Source organism: Triturus cristatus, chromosome 7 (genome assembly GCF_964204655.1).
Source record: "Triturus cristatus chromosome 7, aTriCri1.1, whole genome shotgun sequence".
NCBI lineage: Eukaryota > Metazoa > Chordata > Amphibia > Caudata > Salamandridae > Triturus > Triturus cristatus.
The window spans coordinates 1,441,089,912-1,441,110,775 of record NC_140590.1 but is presented as its reverse complement, the minus strand read 5'-3'; the positions used below and the strand labels follow the sequence as shown (position 1 = coordinate 1,441,110,775).

General features: G+C 42.6%; 1 protein-coding gene across 6 annotated transcripts in view; it reads right to left on the bottom strand.

The window, feature by feature from the left end:
- The window catches only part of EPB41L1 (erythrocyte membrane protein band 4.1 like 1), a 595,815-nt gene that overhangs the window by 25,233 nt on the left and 549,718 nt on the right, over positions 1 to 20,864 (bottom strand). For 3 of the 6 annotated variants that reach the window (XM_085619170.1, XM_085619172.1, XM_085619171.1), the window contains 3 exons: positions 20,744 to 20,839; positions 15,141 to 15,554; positions 2,955 to 3,068 (listed from right to left, as the gene is read on the bottom strand). In XM_085619170.1, the coding sequence (XP_085475296.1) occupies positions 2,955 to 3,068; positions 15,141 to 15,554; positions 20,744 to 20,839 (624 nt within the window). The remainder of the gene's footprint in view (positions 1 to 2,954; positions 3,069 to 15,140; positions 15,555 to 20,743; positions 20,840 to 20,864) is intronic. The other 3 variants (XM_085619173.1, XM_085619174.1, XM_085619175.1) reach the window with 1 other exon arrangement.

The following is a 20,864-nucleotide window of genomic DNA, read 5'->3' as shown; positions in this document are numbered from 1 at the left end:
GGCATTGGGGGAATGGAAAGTATCATGGACAGGAAACAGTTGATATATAGACAAGGAGTTTTAGGATTCCTGTGTGTCCCCTAAATCAAAATGGGAGACTCTAGCTCTACACATGCTGTTTATTCCCCAGTGACTGTTCAGTCCAAGGCGGGGTCCACTACAGAGTTGATTTATCACTTTCTCTTTAGAGTGATAACTAAGCAGTCACTGGGAAAGCTGACACAGGCATTCTGGCTTTACCTGCTATGATTGCATATTGATGGGTTATCATTGAGCATACACTGTTTGCACTCAGTCCTCTGTGCATCTTTTATTGTGTTCTTGATTTTCGCTTTGAATGAATGAATGAATGAATGAATGAAGAAGGATTTATAATGCGCTGCTTTGCCCGAAGGCGTCAAGGCTTTGGGTCCTGAATACTTGCACTTTCGTTTGCCTCTTTGTTTTTGTGTTTGCATTTGCAGCACAGCTTACAGTGGAACCCTTCTGCACCCTGTCTCAAAGTTTCCCATGAGTTGAATGCTTCAAGTCCCTGGCATGTTACTCCTGAGTTTGCTGGATTCTACTTACCTGGCCTGCCTTGAGTTGCTCACTTGTGTCACCACAGCCAGTTACTAAAGTGCAATGTCATTTTCTCATTAACTCTGAGGAACCTCGGTTACAGGGAAGTTGTCGGGTTATCCCTGGATGTCCTTTTAATAGGACTTTGTTGTGGCAGCAAACATTAAGGAAGACAGGCGACTGGCCGGGACTTAGCGAAAGATTAAAGCATGTGAATGATCATTACCAGAGGCAAATCATGCTATAGACAATTGGTTGTCCATGTCCTCTCATTCCTCAGTTGTACACACCTTTATCTGTTTTGGTGAACTTTAACCCAATTTACAGTGTTTTGTATAAAGTTTTATTGTTCCCTTACAGATTACTATTCCAGATGAGTTTAGTTAAGGAATGGCATACTACTGCGAATGTTATCAAATGGTTTTGGTTCAGTAGAAAAAGGGAAATCCTATTTACTGGTTGATAGTAACAGCATTCAATTCTTATCTTTCTGACAAACCAATTACATCAAGAAACATCCGGGATTCAACTAGTAATAACATGATACTCCAACAAATCTTCGGTCTTAGAGGAACCACACTGTTCCACTACAGGTGGGTTGCCCTTTGCATTAATTAAGGGTAGAACGGATGTAACCAATTTGTATCCGGTATGGCTGAAGTCTAGGATGAGATGACAAAAGGCATTCAGTGAATCCTTTTTGGCTTGAAGATTTTCGGAAAAGAGTGGAGGTTAAAAAGAGAATGAGAAAGGATGAATTTCATTTTCAGACCGAGAAAAAGGAGCAAAAGTATTGAAGGTCAGGGAGGGCCGGACACTTTTTTGGGGCATACAACAGTTATTGATATTTGCCAGGAAGCGGTGTAAGTGGAAAACGGTCATTGATGGAATAGAACCAAAGCCATAACGATTGAAAGACTGTGCGAAGAAGAGTCTCTGAATCCAGAAAGGATTGTTTTGGGTGTTCTTTACCAATGTTGTTCCACGGAATTGGAGTGTTTCAAGAACTCGGAAAAAGGATTTCTGTAGAGCCAAAGGTAAGTGCCACTTGTAATGGGGAAAGCACAGACACACTTGAAGTACCGTACTACAGTCAGGATATTTGAGTGCTCGAAGGAGTATGTTGGCACCTCATTTAAAAAACTTCCAAAGTGCTGATCCAATTGGGCCTTTTGTTTATGGATGCTTTGCAGAAGGCGTGAGCAGAGTCATGTTGGGGCAGGGTCTACAATACCTGTTGCACACAGCCTATGTTCCATGGAATATAGGGTGTACTTAGTGTAGTGTTTAGAATGTATATCCTGTCGGCGGTGGGAAAAATGGTGCATTCGGGAGCTGGGTTGTTGGTAGGTGGTCCTTATGTGGAATAAACTCTACATGTGCTCAACAGCCGCACCTGGAGCGCTTCAAAAGGGTTCTCAACACTAGTTGGCTGTTCTGAGGCTTTAGTACTGAGAAAAATACATTCACATAAACTGATTGGTTTAACTGTACCATATCAGTACAAAAATATCGGCCTTCACAAATATCGACTCAACAATATTGACTGCACCTATATCATCAAGTTAATTGTATAGTGAAATATAAATTTACAATTTCACTTGAGATCTACTTACCTCTGTAATAGGTTGTAGTTGATGTTGTGTAGTCAATCTTGTTGCAGGCCGGAATTAAAAACTCAGGGGCAGATTTACAAGCCCTGTGCGCCACTTTTGCGCCGCCGTTGCGTCACTTTTGTGACGCAGCGGCGGCACAAAGCTAGCGCCATGCTGCGACAGATTTACAACGTGACGCATCTAGGGAGATGCGTCACGTTGTAAAGCCCTGCGCCACATTAAACCCGCGTCAGGTTTAATATATGCAGGGTGGGCGTTACATCGGAAAAAGCCTCGGAAAAGTGACGCAGTGAAATCTACAAGATACGCAGTCACTTTTCCGATGCTGGTGCGTCAAATCCTTACGCCTGCTTCAAGCAGGCGTAAGGCATGACGCACCATGTTAGGGATAGGGCAGGTTGGAACAGTGCTGGAGTTGCGTCGCGCTTGAGACACAACTTCAGCACTGCGCCAACCTTATGCTGGCAGATGCGTCACGCATCTGCTTGTCCTTGCGCCACGATGCACCGCATTGTAAATGTGGCGCATCTGCGGTGGCGCAAGGGCAAACTTGCGTGATGCATTTTCCCTGGCGCATCCCTGCTGATTTGCAGGGATGCGCCAGGGAACGTAAATCTGCCCCTCAGTACTGAAACTCTCATCTTCTGGCCTGTGTGATGTAAATTATTTCTCACCTGCTACATATTTGACATCCCAGTTGAAATCACACCTAAACATGTATTTGTTTTTAATAAAAAAAAATAACACAGCCAGGACTACGGAGAACACTGTAATTACCAGTGAAGTTTCTACGGACACTTTCTTCATCTCCTCCTGATCCTCAGGTTTTGCCCTTGATGCCTCTGCTGTCTTCACCACTGACGCTGTGCTCACTGTCACTGTTTCTGTTTTCTGAAATGAAGTATACAAAAGTAAAAAAAGAATAATTAGTCACTGTCACCTCAACGCCCAGTGCTGGATGCCTAGCAGAACGGGCAGCACATGCAAAGAAACTCAACTTCCTGTGGCGTGCGAGAAAGCTCCCCATTTGCCCCCCTGGCATTAGAGTTTTGTTTTCTGTTTTAAAATATCCAAAGAGATCAACACTGCAAATGAACTCTTCAAAGAAAATTATGAGGCTGGTGGGGGGAGCATTCTAAGTACTGGTAGAGTACATGTCAAAAAATGGTTGATAAACTTGGCTAAAGTCAGAGGCTCTTGCAACTGTGCACAGTGATAAAGAAAACTGGTCCATATGACACACACAGTCTTATGACAAACAATACCAGGTCAGGATGGAGACCTGTAGTTCACATTTCAGACTGGTTGACTATCCCAAGGAAAAATGATCATAGGGTACATGTCAAGGACTAAGGCAACAAAGCACAAGGCTGAAGATTGGTAGATCCACAACAAAAAACGAATGAGGCCAAAGGGCAAAGTCTAGTCAAAACATGTATGAGACTTGTGAGTCCTCGCACCCAGGGTGCATCTGGTAGGGCAGATTCTAAGGGCTAATAAAGCAATTTGTTTCCAAGATCAGGGCCTGTATGGACTATGCCAAATAACAGGTTAACTGCACTGTGCACTAAAAAAGGTCAGAAAAATTGATTCAGTGTCAAATACAGGTAGCGTAGGAGAGTTGTTTACCAGAAATAAAGACCCTTTTAGCTTATTTCTTGAAACTAGAAAAAACTGCTATAACCCACTCCAAATATGGTGAGGGAAGACTAACAACTACATGCCAGAATGACACATGGAATAGCTGGATCCTTTGGAAGAGTTTAGGATTCGTTTGGGTCTTCTCAGGAGATTGGTATTGAGTGTAGGACACATTGTATTAATTGATGTCCAAAATGGCAGCTGTCATACAAGCATAAATTTAGACGCAGGACATCACTGGCCATTGTGATCATTCTTTTTAGAGAGAATTGTAGCTGTTCTAACTAACTATATTACTATATATACTGGTATATATATATATATACTGGTATATTCCACTTGCTCTGTACACCACCATTCAAAATCAGACACGGTATTAGGATTATGTTGAGAATGATTGAGTTTATGTTGTTTTCAAAATTAGGCCAATATTGTGCTTAATCGATTTGTGAGCAATTTGACTATTGTCAACATTGATAGCAGGATCTACTTACAACAGGACAATCTTATTTGATTCTAAACCTAAAATAAAATTGTTTTATAACCAAAATCAAAGACATTCACTGTATCGAGCTTGAAAGGACATAGGACAGAGTCAGTGCCCCGATATTGAAACCTGTTTCTCTTGCCAGGCACGATCCCCACGGAGCTATTTTGCTGGCTTTTTATGATGAAAAATGGTGGCAAAAAGTTTGCTCTTCCACATTCTTACTATGTTCTAGCCTAGATCAGAGCCATGAAGGGTCCAATACACATCCCACTCAACAGATAGTTAGGCCAACTCAGAGGCAGACCAGTTTTGATCTCTACTGATCCCAAGCAACATTCAAGCACAGAACCTACTTAAACTCAGCAGTGAACCCAGGAATCCGAGGCTCTGCTCCACGTCCGCAGTAGCCCAGCCCACTGCATATGCCACCACTGCACGGACAAAAGCCCAGTCCAACCCAGAGTCCAATCCAGTCCAGAGCCAAGTGGTAGTCAACTACTAGCCCAGCACGCACTAAGGACAAATTACTTTAACACCAGTGGCTCAATCCATATTGCTGGACACTTAAACAATGCTAAATGCTGGTTTTAAAGCGCAATCTCATGGACGGATGTATGACGTTACAACTCAAACTATTACAATGCATACCTTTTACAATACGGTTTTTACAATACAACTTCCATTATAACGCATTCCATTACAAAGCAAGAAATTACAACGCATGTTCCATTACAACGAAAATTACTATTCTAACACCGCCAGGTGCTTACCTCAGAGAAGGTGCTGGTCAGTGAGGGATATGCGTTGTAATGGCATGCCTTTCAATGGAACTTGCGCAGTATTGACTGCATCGTAGAGGCATTTCGTTGTAATGCCTGCATTGTAATAGATGTTTCCACTCATGGACAAGTAGTTAAACATAAACAAACTTTCTCTGTGGCAGGCAGCTTTCAAGTAATAAGAGTGAGGATTCAGGGTGGAGGGAATTGCTTGAATAATGCCATCCATGGTGATAAGGACATGAAACTCACGTCTCCAAGTCCACACATTAGGAGTGGATAAACTGTATTTTACTTGTGGGTGTACTTGCTTTTATAGAAGAAATCCTGTCCTGGAGACAGTTCCAAAACGCAGCACTTTTCACATAGACCTCACGTCAGTGCTTAATTTGAGCCGGTGCTTTCCGGTGCTCAGCACCGGCACGTAATTGGTTTCCGGTGCTCGGCACCGGCACCTAATTGTCAACACCATACGTAGAACAGTCCACCACATGGTGGGGCTGCTCATCTAATTTAGAGATGAGCAGAAAAACGGTAGTTTAGGAATACAATATACATTTAAATTGCTAATACCTCCCTCCCCAGTCATACCTTTTGCTTTGGGGACCTGGAATAATCTTAACTGTCGCATTTATATGCAAGAGAGATGGTTAGTAGTTATTTTGGCAGCGATGTCAAGGGCGATGGGTGGTGCAAGCTGCAGTGGCCTCCTGGTCAGAGCCCTGGCATTTAATATTTTACAAATTAAGCACTGCCTTACGTTATTGGACGGACATGAATTAGGGCCTCCACTTGGCTAGCTTGAGAAGCTTCTTTTCCACATTCTCACTCTAGGCTAAGTTCATATGTTGTTATGACTGCCATCGGGCGATATTGCATAGTAAAGCCTTTGCTACAAACTGCATTGTATATCAATTTTTATTACTACTCGTACTATTCTCTGCTGACTGTCATTGGTTGGCTGACAGTGCTATTTACAATATTGGGTCTTACAACCACTTTTGTTGCCAGGCTAATCTTTTAAGCCGGTACTTACAATGAGCCTGACTGTCTTCACACGTGTGTGTGCACGAGCCTATAGCTAGATCACTGTCTTTAGGCGGAGAGCTGCTCATTCTCATGAGGTTTTTCCATACACCACCATCATTCTTTATCTGCCTATCTCAAAAATATATTTTTCTAGTAACATTGTGAAATAAATTAGCTCAAATGCAAATCATGCTTCAACAGTAGAAAGCCTTTTGATAGTTTCCAACAAAACCTTTAACCACAGAATTAGCTAGAGTGCAGTACCTGCCAAGCAGGAAATAGCAAGGAATTGTATCATTCCACCTACAGTACTACAGTTTTTAATTCGTTTTGTAAAGTTCTTCCACTAAAGAAAGCAAACTACCCAGACTTGCGCCTTTTTTTCACTGAAGTAACTTTGTGAGCATCCAGATTTGCCATTATTGGCTACCATCTTGGGTCAGTCAGCTGTTCAGTTGTCCACAGTCAATTGATTCATCACTCTTCGATCGCAGCTGCGCACCAGAATTGTAGTGGAGCCTGTGTTTCCATCACTTTAAAACCATTGGGTTAGTAACTTTTGTTTGTAAATTGTTTTTCTTCTATATATGCAATCAAACAAAATCTTTGCACTCTGTCTCTATTGCGATGTTTTTTGGTAAATGGTGTCGCCCGTTAGTATGTGTACCTTATTTTCTTTAGTTAGGGTTACTTTAGAAATCTACTCCATATTGTGTTCTTATTTTAAGCTGTACAGTGTTTTTAAAAACACACTTTTTTGACTGCCACCTTCGGTCGATCCACTGTCTAGCTGTAATCATTGGCTTTTTAACCACTCTCTGATTACAGCCCTGCAACTGATGTGCCAAAGGCTAGCGCTTCAGCACATCTGTACCTGTCTCCACCTGGATACCACCAGTAGTGTTGTCCAAATGTCTAGAGAAGGGGAGAGCAAACATAGAACTTACTCCACAGAGTGTTTCCCACCTCAGTAACATTGACACCAGCAACCATTCCAATCCTTAGGGTCAGTAACCTTTACCACTCAATTCTATTGGAATCAGTGTCCTATAGTGACTATTTAAAACATTGTTTAAACATTCATATTAATGCCATGTGATGTAATGCATGTTCAGCAATTAAACATACAAACCAAACTGCTGATCTTATCCATGTGCAGTGACTTAACATGCTATTTTTAAGAGAAACGTGTCTCGCTGAGTATAGTAACTCTTTCTTCGGTGAGCCACGGTCTCCTAATTTATGCAATTTAGCAATTATTGCACATGATTTATAGTAGACAAACACTTTCTCAGCAACTGAATTCCCAACAAGAATTAATTGTTATTATTTGTTCATTGGAAACAGCTGGCATGAATTTCATACTGATTTACAGGCTACCTGACTCCCCTTGGTCAACTTTCACTTTCCTATATGGAGAACTATCAGACATAAATATTTATACAAAAATGATTTTGCTCATTTGGGTTTTAAACCTATGAACAATCCTACACATTTTAGATATGACATTTTAGATGTGACATGGCCACCCTAAAACTTGAATTACTGAACAAGGAGCCCACCCACTCTGCAAGACATACATTAGATGCATTTTTGACCTTGGCCAATCTATTTACAGTGCACAAAACTCCTCCAAACTGGTTTCACAACTTTAGAACTTTTGTATACAAATAATAAAACCCAATGGTAGCTATAAACCCTTGGCAACAACTAGCAGATGCAACTGCAATCATCTTTATCCCAGGCCAAGATTGCCGCAGAAATAATTAATCTATGGGCCTAACAAGGCACACCACCAACAGATTCCAACCCTAATGTTCTGTTTCATTACTTCAACGCCTTACTCCTTGCAGCCCTTGATGTAGGATTGCCAATCTGGGGATACAAATCTTCACACCTGCAAAGCAGAAATAATTGTTGGTTTTAAGGTGAGCTACAAAACCTTAAACTAGAAGTTTGGAGAGCCAAAATGTAATCTAGAAGGGACTACAGACAATGAAGCCCTCGGGTAAGGAAGCATTTCACTCTATAATGCTCTCATAAAGTAAAACTTAAAGCTGAGTAAATGTCCTTCTTCTATGAAAGGGTTTATGATTCCACCAACTATCTACAGCACTCTTTGGCATTGTCTCTGAACTTCATCACCTTGTGGCTATAAAATGTGCAATATCGTTATTGTACTTTGTGACAATATTGCCCTTTTTCTCAGAGAAAATACCTACTATCTGAGACTCCATCATTAATGATCCACTTCCTAAGCCTACTTCACTATATAAATCTATTTTGCAAACAGGAAGTGTCTAGGCTCCTTCACACAAATTAACCAAAGAGGAACTCTTGCCAACCATAACCAACGGCCTCTCTTCTAGTTCCCATATGATCCTTTTCCAGCACGGCATCTAAAGGCACTCCTTTTAGCTGCATATGGCATCTTCCTGACTGTCTTTAACAGCTCATTAAAGCATGACCTTTTTTCATTCCTCTGAAAGGCAGACGCAGTGAGACCTCTGCTAAAGACGAAGACACGGGGAGTCAACAACATGACAATCTTAGACTCATATCATTGCTGTCTTACATAGTCAAACTCATAGAATAAGTGCCCTGCAACAGCATCAGAACTTTGCAGAATTTGATGACATAATGGACTGCACAAGCAGCTTTCCTCTATCAACCATTGAATCTTCACAAGTTCATTGATAAAGGAGAAAAAAAGTGGCATACTACCCTTCTTATACTTGTCCTGCGCATTTGATACAATTAACCTCAAGATCCTCTTTAAGAACACTGAAGCAGCGGGTTTCACTGGCATGGTCATGAAGTGGATGACATTTTTCATTTCAGGGTGATTACAAGTGATCATTTTCTTACTTTTCTACAATCTTATGATCAGATAAAATGGGCAGCACAACAGATCCTTCATCACCGGTGAGAAATTTAGGAGTCTTTTTTAACAGAACCCTCCCTAGAAGCCAAATCCAGGAATGAGGGCAACACCTCTTTCACCCATATTCTAAAACAGATCCTTCCCATCACTGTTGCCTATTTGCATACACTAGTAGTGAGTGCTACCATACGACTGTGATTACATTTTGACTATGCTAGAGGGTAGGGATGGTCGGGCCTCATAAATGTAGTTGTTTTTATGTAGTTTCTTTGTTTGTTTTTTCTTAACATTGACCTAGCCAAGGATTCACCCATATTATGTATGGACTGGCATATTGTTTTTAGGGCGTGTCATGATGTTTACAAAGACTTGGTCCATCTTGTAGCACTCTGTTTTAAATTGGCTAAAATCCTGCACTTTATAATATCATATATTGCTGCTACCTCAGGGGTACTTTTCAACAAAGCGACCCACGTTCTTCATGTTTTAATGCTGTTGCTTTGGCCAATTTCTGTATGGACTGGCATATTGTTTTTAGGGCGTGGCATGATGTTTACAAAGGTTGTAGCACTTTGTTTTAAATTGGCTATAATCCTGCACTTTATAATCTGCTATTTTAGGGGTATTTGTCAACAAAGCGACCCACGTTCTGCCTGTTTTAATGCTGTTGCTTTGGCCAATTTCTGATAATATGAAATATTTTAAATGCTTAATCTATGTATAATTTGTTTTAATGATGAAATGTTGGATTTTGCTAAATGTCATGTTCTTTTGTGGATATTTTTATACCCGAATAAAGATTAATTGACTTGACTTGACTTGACTATGCTAATTCAATCTGACTTGAATCTCCAGACACAATGTTACGCTGACTGCAACTTGCTCAGAAAGCTGCTGCAGTCTACAAAAAACTGCCAGTAGAGTGCATAAGCCACCAGTACTGCAACCTCTACAATGGCTACCCATTCAAGCTTAGGTAACATTTAAGACCCCAGCAGTAGTCCACAAAGCCCTACACTTCAGATCACTCTCCGTTCCGGCCAGTAAATTCTGCTTTTATCAACTGTCATGCACTCTCAGATCAGCAAATGAATTCTTGCCTGCCTCCACTAGGACCACATCGGTCACTCATGGAGACTGTGCTTTTTCTACAGCAGTAGCCAAGTGAACTCGGAGTACAGTAGAAATGCTATGTATACTTGATTGATAAACAGAACGAGGAAATATAAAACGAAAGTAGGAAAGCAGAAGGGCTCAAGGTAAAATCAAGAAAGGGTGACACCAAGGACATGCAAGAATACGACATGATGATATCTGATGAGGTAACTGATTCCATGGACCATTCAAAGTGGTTAATAGTACTCCCTGGAACTCCCCACTAAGGCTTCCCCTGGAGAATAAAGATACCAGACTTCGAAGGCTCAAGATGCAAAGGTGACTATCGTAGCAAGTACCCAGAAGACCTTTAGGCAGCCGTGTGTGTACTCTTTGGCACTTCTCATTAGTTACCTATTCAGGCATTTTAAGGGGTGAAAGAGAACACTTTCTCATATTAAGGAATGTAGGCCTACAGTAGCAATGTTTCTGTTGCACTTTGGTTATCCTATAAAGGATTAAAATGGCTTTATCTTTTGTACCCGCAAACACAAAGGAGTCTTGGGCAATGATGGTGTCAGGAAACCAAAGCAATAACTGATCTCTCAGTGTCAGTTCAGTAAATAAACTTTATTTGGTTGGAAAAAGATACAACCATAAAATGTCAAATATATACCTCTTCCTCCTACTAGGGCAGCAGATCCTGCCTAGTCTAGATGCATGGTTGGTGCAGAGGCAACCCTGTTACATCACCCCTAAGCCAAGCAGTGGACCGCAGTGCACAGCTTAGAGGTGTGGCAGAGTGACCTGATGGGTGACTGCAGAGATGCTACTGTCTAAGGCACGACATACCTGAAGGAGCCCACCCCACATCTCCATTTGAAAGACTGTTAAACATTGATGAATCCACTACTCCTCATCTGTGCAAGCATGACTGCTTAGGACGAATCCTCACAGTTAGGGAATTTTTGCCAGAAGTGGAAGTTTGCCAGTCAGATCTCCACTAGTGTGTCAAATAAAGTGTGTCACATTGCGTCAAATGAACCAGAGCCCTGTTTTCCCAAAGAAATAAAACTACTCCTGTGATGGAGCCTATCCAAACGTAGTGTGGTCTGACTTCCAAAGCGAGAACACCTATGCTGTCATGGTTGGACCCTTCAGGTGAGCTTGTAGCATCTTGACGGGACTTCAGATACTATTCTATATACATTACCAGTACCAGATATAGTGCTATTGGTCTGTGACCTTCTGGAAAATAGTACCAACTTAGTGTTACCTACTACCTTAGTTCATTTCTGAACATGCTACTGAGGGAGCGCCACACCAAGATAGCAAAGCAGAATCTCAGAGAATCTGTTTCTGAAAATAAAGCCTTAAATGTCTAGACCTTTATCTGAAATGCCATGGCACCTGAGAATCACACACTAATGACAAACAAAATCAGTTAAGATAGGTGAGGAACTGCAAGCATCATCTAACCCAAAATGGAGTGAGCTAACTGAGCTGAAAGGTACACATTTTAGGCTGCAAGATACTGCTTTCCGGTCTCTGGGACCGTAAATAAAAAGGGAATGAAGGGGCAAATTTACAAGTCCCTATTGCCACAGGAAAGTCACTTTTAGTGACGTTCCTGTGACGATATGGGCCTCAACAGTTCGGGCTGGACTGTTCCCATGAGGCACAGGGTCAAGACTGATTTGCATATGGCTGGGTTCAAACTGGAATGGCATGGTGAGCAAAAAAACTATGGATTTAGGCCCAGATCTCTGTACTGGGGTGAATGTATGACATTGTTCTGCATTCTGTTTATCAACTGTTGTTTCTGCATTTGTCACCCCGAGTGGGACGGGTATGCCCAGACGTGGATCCCGTGCTCTCCATGCCACTGGAACCAAGCTATCATGGCTGAAGAGGGGGAACCCCCGAAACTGGTCCTAGGATGCTTGTTTCCAGTCTAGGGAGGACCTGGCTTGGTAGTTCGGGCTGGACTGCTCCCATGAGGCACAGGGTCAAGACTGATTTGCATATGGCTGGGTTCAAACAGGAATGGCATGGTGAGCAATAAAACGATGGATTTAGGCCCAGATCTCTGTACTGGGGTGAATGCATGACATTGCTCTGCATTCTGTCCATCAACTGTTGTTTTTGCATTTTTCACCCCGAGTGGGACGGGTATGCCCAGACGTGGGTCCCGTGCTCTCCATGCCACTGGAATCAAGCTATCCTGGCTGAAGAGGGGTGAAACCCCGAAATCGTTCATAGGATGCTTGTTTCCAGTCCAGGGAGGACCTGGCTTGGCAGTTTGGGCTGGACTGTTCCCATGAGGCACAGGGTCAAAACTGATTTGCATATGGCTGGGTTCAAACTGGAATAGAATGGTGATAAAAAAAAACGATGGATTTAGGCCCAGATCTCTGTACTGGGGTGAATGTATGACATTGTTCTGCATTCTGTCCATCAACTGTTGTTTTTGCATTTGTCAACTTATTTACAAGGCAACGTTAAGCCACTTAACATGGCTTAACGCTGCCTTGTAAATAAGGCTCCCTTACACTATATACTTAGCGTGAAAGGGGCGAGCAATGGGTGTTGTGGTGGGTGTTCCACTGCAACACCCATTAATTTTGACGCTGCCCCATATTTACAAGGGCAGTGTAAACATGGGGCAGTGGCAAAATAAAGATCAGGGAAAACCTGGTCCTTAAACAGGCGAAACAAGGAGAAATGTTTCATTTATACTCGTTTTTGCTGTTTCTATGTGTGCTGCGTTGTGCAACACACATAGAAACAGCAAAAGGCCATTGATTGTTTATGTGCAGGAAGGGGACTGTTCCTGCACATAAACAATCAATTAAAAAAAATGACATTTTGCAACTTCTATGTGTGCTGCATTAAGCAACACACATAGAAGTTACAAAACGCAATTTCAGATTGTTGATGTGCAGGAAGGGACATCTTCCTGCACATAAACAATCTTCCCCTACAACGCAGGCACCCTTGCACTATGGTTGCAAGGGTGCCTGGATTGGCGCTAGGCTGCTAAAATTAGTGGTAGCGCAGCGGAAACACAGGGCTGCCCTGTATCCTTGTAAATACGATGCAGCCCTGCATTTTGGAAGCGGCGGAGTGCGGCATTAAACCAAGGTGGCTAACATGGCGCTCCGCCACTTCCTAGTAAATACTCCCCAAAGTGTGGAATTGCAGGGATATAATTATAGGACTGGTTTGAGGCACTCACCGAGTGTGTGCAATCTACTAACAGCTCGTTGATGCTTTTGAGGAACAATACATATTTCCTTCTTGCTTTCCTAGGCAGAACGATACACTGCCAACAATTAACCTCTTCGGTGCCCGTGACGAGCTGGACTCGTCATGGGCCGCGGTGGCGCTGTGCCCATGACGAGTCCAGCTCGTCACAAACCCCGCCCGCTAATGCAACGGCCGGCACAGGGCGGGGAAAGGGGCGGGCACCGAAGGGGCTAAGGGACACAAAAGACCCATATGTAAGGCTGCAGATGGCATGTTTTGTTTCAGACCAAGGTATTTCTCACAAACAGGCCATTTATTGTTGACCCACTCTGTTCCCAAAGCAGTATCTTCCCTTAAAGTGTAGTTGCAGCAATTTACAAAGAATATTGGAGGCAGAAGATCCATCCTGTGTCATCAAGATACACTTTGACGCCAATATTGACTTCCTTGATGTAAAGTGGGACGATGGATAATGAAAGTTAAATGTCCTGATCAAGCACGGAAATATATCATAACTGAATTTTCAAGGAGTTAGCCTCCACTCCCCTTGCTCCTCTGTCCAGCCAGCCATCCTTATATACTGTTTGACAATGGGGGTGGCTTTCGATGTTCACATATGCCCCGTTCATGCTCCTCACTACATATATCATAAACATCGAATTCTGATGCACTCCCTGTGGGCAGAGAACCCTTCTCTCCAAAGAACATATGATAGGACCCATCCGTGCTATATACAGCCTTTAAACAAGTTGTTAAATGGGGAAATGAGAGTATGAAGACACGAGATAGCCAAGTTACCTGCCTATCTAAATAAAAGCCAAAATGAAAAGTCAATTCACTGAAAACATAATCATTCAGTAGCGGCACCAAACGTTTCAAGCAAAAGAATACACCATTTCTACCTCCTGCCCTATTTATAGGAGCGGGAGGACAATTGGTGAATGAAGACGTGTGAGTGCTTCTGAAGAGCTGCAAGTTGTCTAGTGCTGTCCTTTCAACTCCTTCCAAGTCTGGTACTAGACCAATCGCCATACCTACCTATTCCTACCTTATCTAAACAATATACAGTGGGCATGAACAGTACGAGCCCACACTACGGCGCATCAAACATGCACTCCTTGAAATGGGTGCCCTTAACATGATCGAGGTGTAGTACCTTATGACGCTTCAACTGAACTGCTGCCCAACAATCCGGGCCATTTTGGATGATTAACACTTTTAACTAACACATACCACTTAACTATCTAAATAATTGTACTTAAACTACACATCAACATACACGTTCCTACACATAGACACACATATGTATATATGCAAACATATAAACATTTTTAATATTTACATATACACAAACACATAAAGATATATATATATATATATATATATATATATATATATATATATATTTATATTTATATATGTGCACACAGACTTGCGTGCGCCTGAACAGACATGCAACAATGCAAGTCGCATGCATATGGTGATGGATGTGACAGTAAGTGGATGCATGGAACAGACAGATGAACATATTGAGTTGCAACATGGTAGGTGGCAGAAAGGAATGATGTAAACATATGCACATGCCCAAAACACATGCAATGGAAGCGAAGCATGCAGTCTTCAGTGTGGCTCTGGCGGCAGGAGTCAATAAAGAACTGAATGGCGCCTCTGCGCTTAATGAAAAATTGTCATGCTTCTTTGGAATAGGCTTCTGAAGGGCATGCTCTGCATGCCTTGTCACATGTCAAGACATGCCCAAAGAATACATGGCATTCTGGCATGGTTCTGCCTGGTACCTCAAAGAGCGATTTTTCTGGGGTATGGTGGGAGACTTTTTCTGGGGTGCAGCTGGGCTCATGGTTAGCTTCTAGGACATCAGGTTGCTGTTCCGAATCTTCATGGTGTTGGCCATCTTCTGTCTCTGCTTCTGTGTAGCTCTTGTCTTTATCAAGGTCCGGTAGGCTCTTCGAGAAGTCTTCAAAGGCCATGCCATGGAAGTCTCCGATCACTGTGAAGTCCACCTCAGCCTCCAGGCTGGAGGTGGAGCTCACGGTGATGCTGGAGCACTTTCGCTCGATGGCCAGATGGTTGTCCTTTAGAAAGACTGAGTCCTTCTCCTGGTCTTGGTCGTCCTCGCCTGCATCGCTGTCCGCCCCCTTGTGCCGGGCAGGCTTCCTTTTCTCCTCCAAGCCCTCCCTCATTCCGGCTCTCTGAAGGAAACACAATATCAGAGAGACACCAACATTGTAAGTACCAGACGGCTGGTTATGGACTGCTGATGGACGAAAAAACAATTGAAATAAAAAAGACAAAGAAAACAGATGACGGTGTGTTAAGCATGGAAACAAAACATCGTCTCAAAAGCGGTGACATGGCATATTGTTTTCATACATTTTAGCCAATTTGTTTTATAGAACAACAATTTACAGATCAAGCTCAAACTGATGCACTGGCATGCCCGCAGGCACATCTCTGAGGAAGACAGGAGCAGACTTAGATAGAGAAAACGAAACCAAACATACAAACGCAGTACATGGATCAGAAATGTGTCCTTCTAGGTTCCAGCCTCAGCCCTGTCAGGTAGCATCATGTCAGGCATGACCGAGCCAAAAAAAGAGAGGTGAGGGAGAAGAGGTCGCGAGCAGGACATGGAAGGAAAAGCTGGTTAGATTTTGGAAAGATCAAGGGCGAAGCAAGCAGACTTGTCAATTTCACTGAGGCAAACCCCACATGGGCTCTGGAGGAAAGATACAAGCTAAAAGATCGATTCAGTTCAGCTCTGGTGTTTTCTCTGAAGGATTTCAGTTTATACACAACATGAAAACCTAGTTGTTTTTGCTTGGTGGCCGTGTGAGTAAATCGGACTAAAGAAGACACTGACTGCCTCCTTCTACCACACGTGACACTAGGGACTGTTTCTATCAAAGGCCTAGTATGGCACTGGCAGGACTACCGTTGAGGCTACAGAGATATAGGGAAATACGACGTCATTACAAAAGGTGGGTGCCTCTAAAAGGTTGGAAGGGCATGTCCTTAGACAATCACATTTCTGGCGACATTTGATTGGTTGTGCATATATGTGAAGAGACACAACTCCTCTGATCTCCCAAAGACACACACATATCAGACTATCACCTGATATCTCTAAGGACTATCCCTCGTCTGTCCCATCCACTGGTGCAATCCACATTAGCAAGCAGACACGAACACCCACAGATAATCATCTAACCTAGTTCATTTAGAAAGTTCCTTCCATTAGCGACTAATGGCTGGTGTAGGTTGAAGGGTCCATGTGCATGCATGGTAGTTAGGCCTACACTTTACGGTTCAGCTGAGAGAATACATTTCTATTGGGGCTTTGCATGTGTTTTAATGACCACCACCCATGCAGCTCTGAAGCCTTGACACATACAAGTACCTGGGGGTATGGCTGGACTGTAGGGCCCGCATTGCACCGTACAGCCACGCCGAGCAGACAGCAGTAAACTCCTTGGAAAGGGCATTTCGCAAACTACAGAAATCAATGGTAAATCCTGATCTAGGGCCCCTCCTTAAGGTGATGGGCAGCAGACTTAAACCTACTATCGCCTACAGAGCAATAACATTCAGAGAGAGGAGGGCTAACTGGCTACATAGGGCACAATCCACCTCCTATAGAAGATTATTTTCCTTGCCTAATTGCACCTCAAAAAGTCCAAATTCAACAAGAATTCTGCCTGTTCCCGCAGCATTTGATATTGAAAGCGAAATCCCTGGCTTACTGCCTGAAATCCAAGCAGGTAAAGAATAATACGACGACACAGGTAATCTGGGAAGCAATAAACAACCCCCTGACAAACTGGCATAGGTACCTAAACCACGAATTGGGGGGCATATCTACAAGGCCCGCGATAAATATCGCTAATTGCGCTTAGCGCGATTGAAGTTATCGCTGGATATTATCGCTGAGATAGTGCGTTATCATCAACGGCTATCTCCAAAGTGATAAAATATCCAGCGATAGCGGCAAAATGCTGCAACATTGCTGGTAATCCAGCGATAACATGTCAGTGATAGGGTAGTCCTTGTTGATAAGCCGTGGGGGATTCAGCATGACAATCCACTCCCCATAGGGCAATATGGGTAAATCAGAAATTAACCTGGCGTTAGAAACCAGCGTTAATTGGGTCTTTGCGTGACTTTCATAGTCGCAACGTGGAAATGGGGCATCCTTGTTGATAGTGCGAAGCCGCGATATCGATGTTCTGATGTGTAGTGAATGTCAGGAACGCCTACCTTGCATCTCATTAGCGATGAGATGCAAGGCGTTAGTGAAATGTGCGATGCAACAAGGTAACACACGCTAAAGCCGGTTAGCGTGCCCTTGCTGATAACGCGTTAGGATTATCGCCACTTTACGGCCGAAAACGGCCGCTAAAGCGGCTATAATCGCCTTGATGATATGCCCCAGAATGTGCAGGGGCCAGCCTCGGTCCGTGATGGTAACAGCGGTGGTGCGGTGGGGCCGTGTAAGGGGGGTTTCCGAGTGACGATGCCAAGGAAAAATTTATTATTTATTTAATTTTCCCTCGGAATCCCCCCTTACACGGCCCCACCGCTGTTACCTGCACGGACTGAGGCTGGCACGCCCTGAAGAAACTGGCACATGGTACTTTGGCTACAACACTGTATGAACCAGGGGTACTGCCGACGACCTTCTTTTTCACTGCATTTTGGTAAGGCCATGAAAAAACAGCTGATCTGTCTACGATTTGGACTAATCCCTTTGAAAACCTACTGGTGTGGCCGGAAGAACCTTAATGACGCCAACAGACAATGTTGTTTCTGCGTAAAAGGAGAGGAATCACAGACTCACATTCTCTGTATCTGGGAAAAGCTTCTCCCGTTAAGAAAGTCCTGGTTGTGGCCATTATGGTGGACATAAAATATCAGAACCTGTCAATGCACCGTGCAAGCCTGTCTGAGAGGCGACTCATCGCAACTAGTGGTCTGAATTCTGAAATTTATGAAAACTACACTAGCACCTCTCGCCAATGCAGTAGACTCTGAATTTCTAACATGCTGCTAAAAACTAAAGATTAAAAACATTGCACTTTACATGAGCATTAAAAGTTGACCTCGCAGACCAGATAAGATGGCATGTTAGGCATTGGGGATACAGGTAAATTGAGTACTTCACGCCCCTCATGGTCTTTATTATCATGGAGCTAGATAATACTAACCCCATCGTAGGCCTTTTTATCCATTATACTAGTTCCATCGTAGCCTTTTTTATATAACATACTTAATAGTCCCAAACTTATTTTAAGTTAAGATGTCTCAAAAAACCTTGCACTTTAAATTAGGCCTTATTTCTAGTCCATCTACTAGAGGCAAATAGAGCACCTTTAGCCTATGGAGGCTAGACTCTACCATTTCCAAAGCAGGCTTTTTAATTGAACAGGCTGTCAATACCAATGCACTTTAAATATATTGCACTATTCATGTGCATCAGCATGGGAACCCGCAAAAGAGTTAATCCGAGCATTCCTGACCATGGGAGGTCAGTTAACTCTATTTCCAAAGTAGTCCCTCTAATTTAACATGCAGTTAAAACATCACATTTTAAACACTTTATTCACCTAGGCTGAGCTTTGGAATTTATACTCATACTTGAAGCAAAGTAAGCATCTTAGGCACTGAAAGCACCATAATATACTGCACTTTATATAGGCATTAGCATCGGAATGTACACTAGAGGTAAAGTGAGCAGGTTTTTAACTGCCTATATTGTGCTTGTCGAGGAGCCTGGGGGCTCTATTGTAATGATTTTAATTAATTGTACAATAATCTATCTATCTATCTATCTATCTATCTATCTATCTATCTATCTATCTATCTATCTATCTATCTATCTATCTATCTATCTATCTATCTATCTATCTATCTATCTATCTATCTATCTATCTATCTATCTATCTGTCTGTCTGTCTGTCTGTCTGTCTGTCTGTCTGTCTGTCTGTCTGTCTGTCTGTCTATCTATCTATCTACCTATCTGAAGTCTAAGGAAAGGGTACTACCAAAATACTAGTCTTATCATAGAGCTGGGAGCTCCGCACCTGTATGGTATCGATGAAAAGCAAGCACAGAGTGATTAGGGCTTTAGATTTGCTGTTTCTAGTATAGAGTGACGATTAAGGTGTGGGCCCGCTTTAGGGATAATTAGCCTGACACCATTTCTGGAAATAGGATTCTGGTTGAGATGCTTGCTTCCAAAAAGAGGAATAATGGAGTTCATAAAAAGGAGTAGACCAGGTGTAGCTTGTATTTACTTGATTGCCAAGAAATATTCTTCTCCTAGCAGCTATTCCCAAAATAATATTTGGTCCCTTCCGAAACAAACAGGAGCCACTGTGGATTTGGCCACGAGTATAGTCAGGTCCCATCTTATCATGCAAAGCAACTATATGAAAAGGTATTGAAAAAGTGTCTTTCTTAAGGCCTATATATAGGTTCTTTTTATGTATGCAGATTTTCAACCTTAAGAGCAAACATTTCCCATCCGTTTCATTCTGATCAGCTAACCTGCACATTCCAAATTGCAGATGCTTGCCTTTGTATCTTGGCTGCCTGTTTGCCTATTTTGGGTCAGGGCATTCAGAATACCTGTGTTTAGAGAATTGTTTGGAGAAACGTTAAAACCTTTGCTCATTGGAACCAAAGTTTGCCCCACCCTCATATCGAGGGTGATTAAAAATAATAAATCTCCATAAATCAGTGGAATTGACAGCAGGGTCATAGCACAAGGGTGGAAGATGCGTCATCAGCAAGATCCTCGCAAAAGGGACACACACCTCTCAAATATCCTAGCAATGATCCAAAGTCATGCACTAATCCCATGCAGTCCTTCACTCGCAGGATCACTTCAATTCCTAAGTGTGGATGGGGTTTTAATAATTGTGTTTTGCTTATGAACAGAACTGCATGTCAGTGTCTGATCATGCGCCAAATTTGAATACAGATGGCACATCTCAATTTAGCCACAGACCTCTCCGAACTCATGACGGCATCCTCGTTCAAATTAGATTCCATTGTCGAGAGGATACACGTTGGAGGTAAAAGGTCACATCAAGTTATGTTCTACAGTTTACACTCATAGTATAACAGTTCCAGATGGCCATCATTTCTATTAAGAAATTTCAATGCCATTGAAGTTTGGCACATCTTGCCACGTTGGACAAGCAAGTCAATTAAACTGAATTAAATTGAGAGGTGCAGTCTGAGAATGAAATTTAAAACAGGCTGAAAGAATACAGACAGCAGTATTGAGCTGGGGAAGAGATGTAGAAGAAGCAGTTCTTAGTAGATTTGGTTAGGCGTTTGAACCGTGGTTAGAGTTGGTTAATAAAAACATTGAGACCTGAGGGATCAATGGCATCTTTATGCTTTCATCCATCTGCGTAGCTTTTATTGTTGGACCAGATAATTCCTCCCATGCGGGCTCCTGAGGCTGGCTCTGAATCAGAGAAAAGTATTAGTCT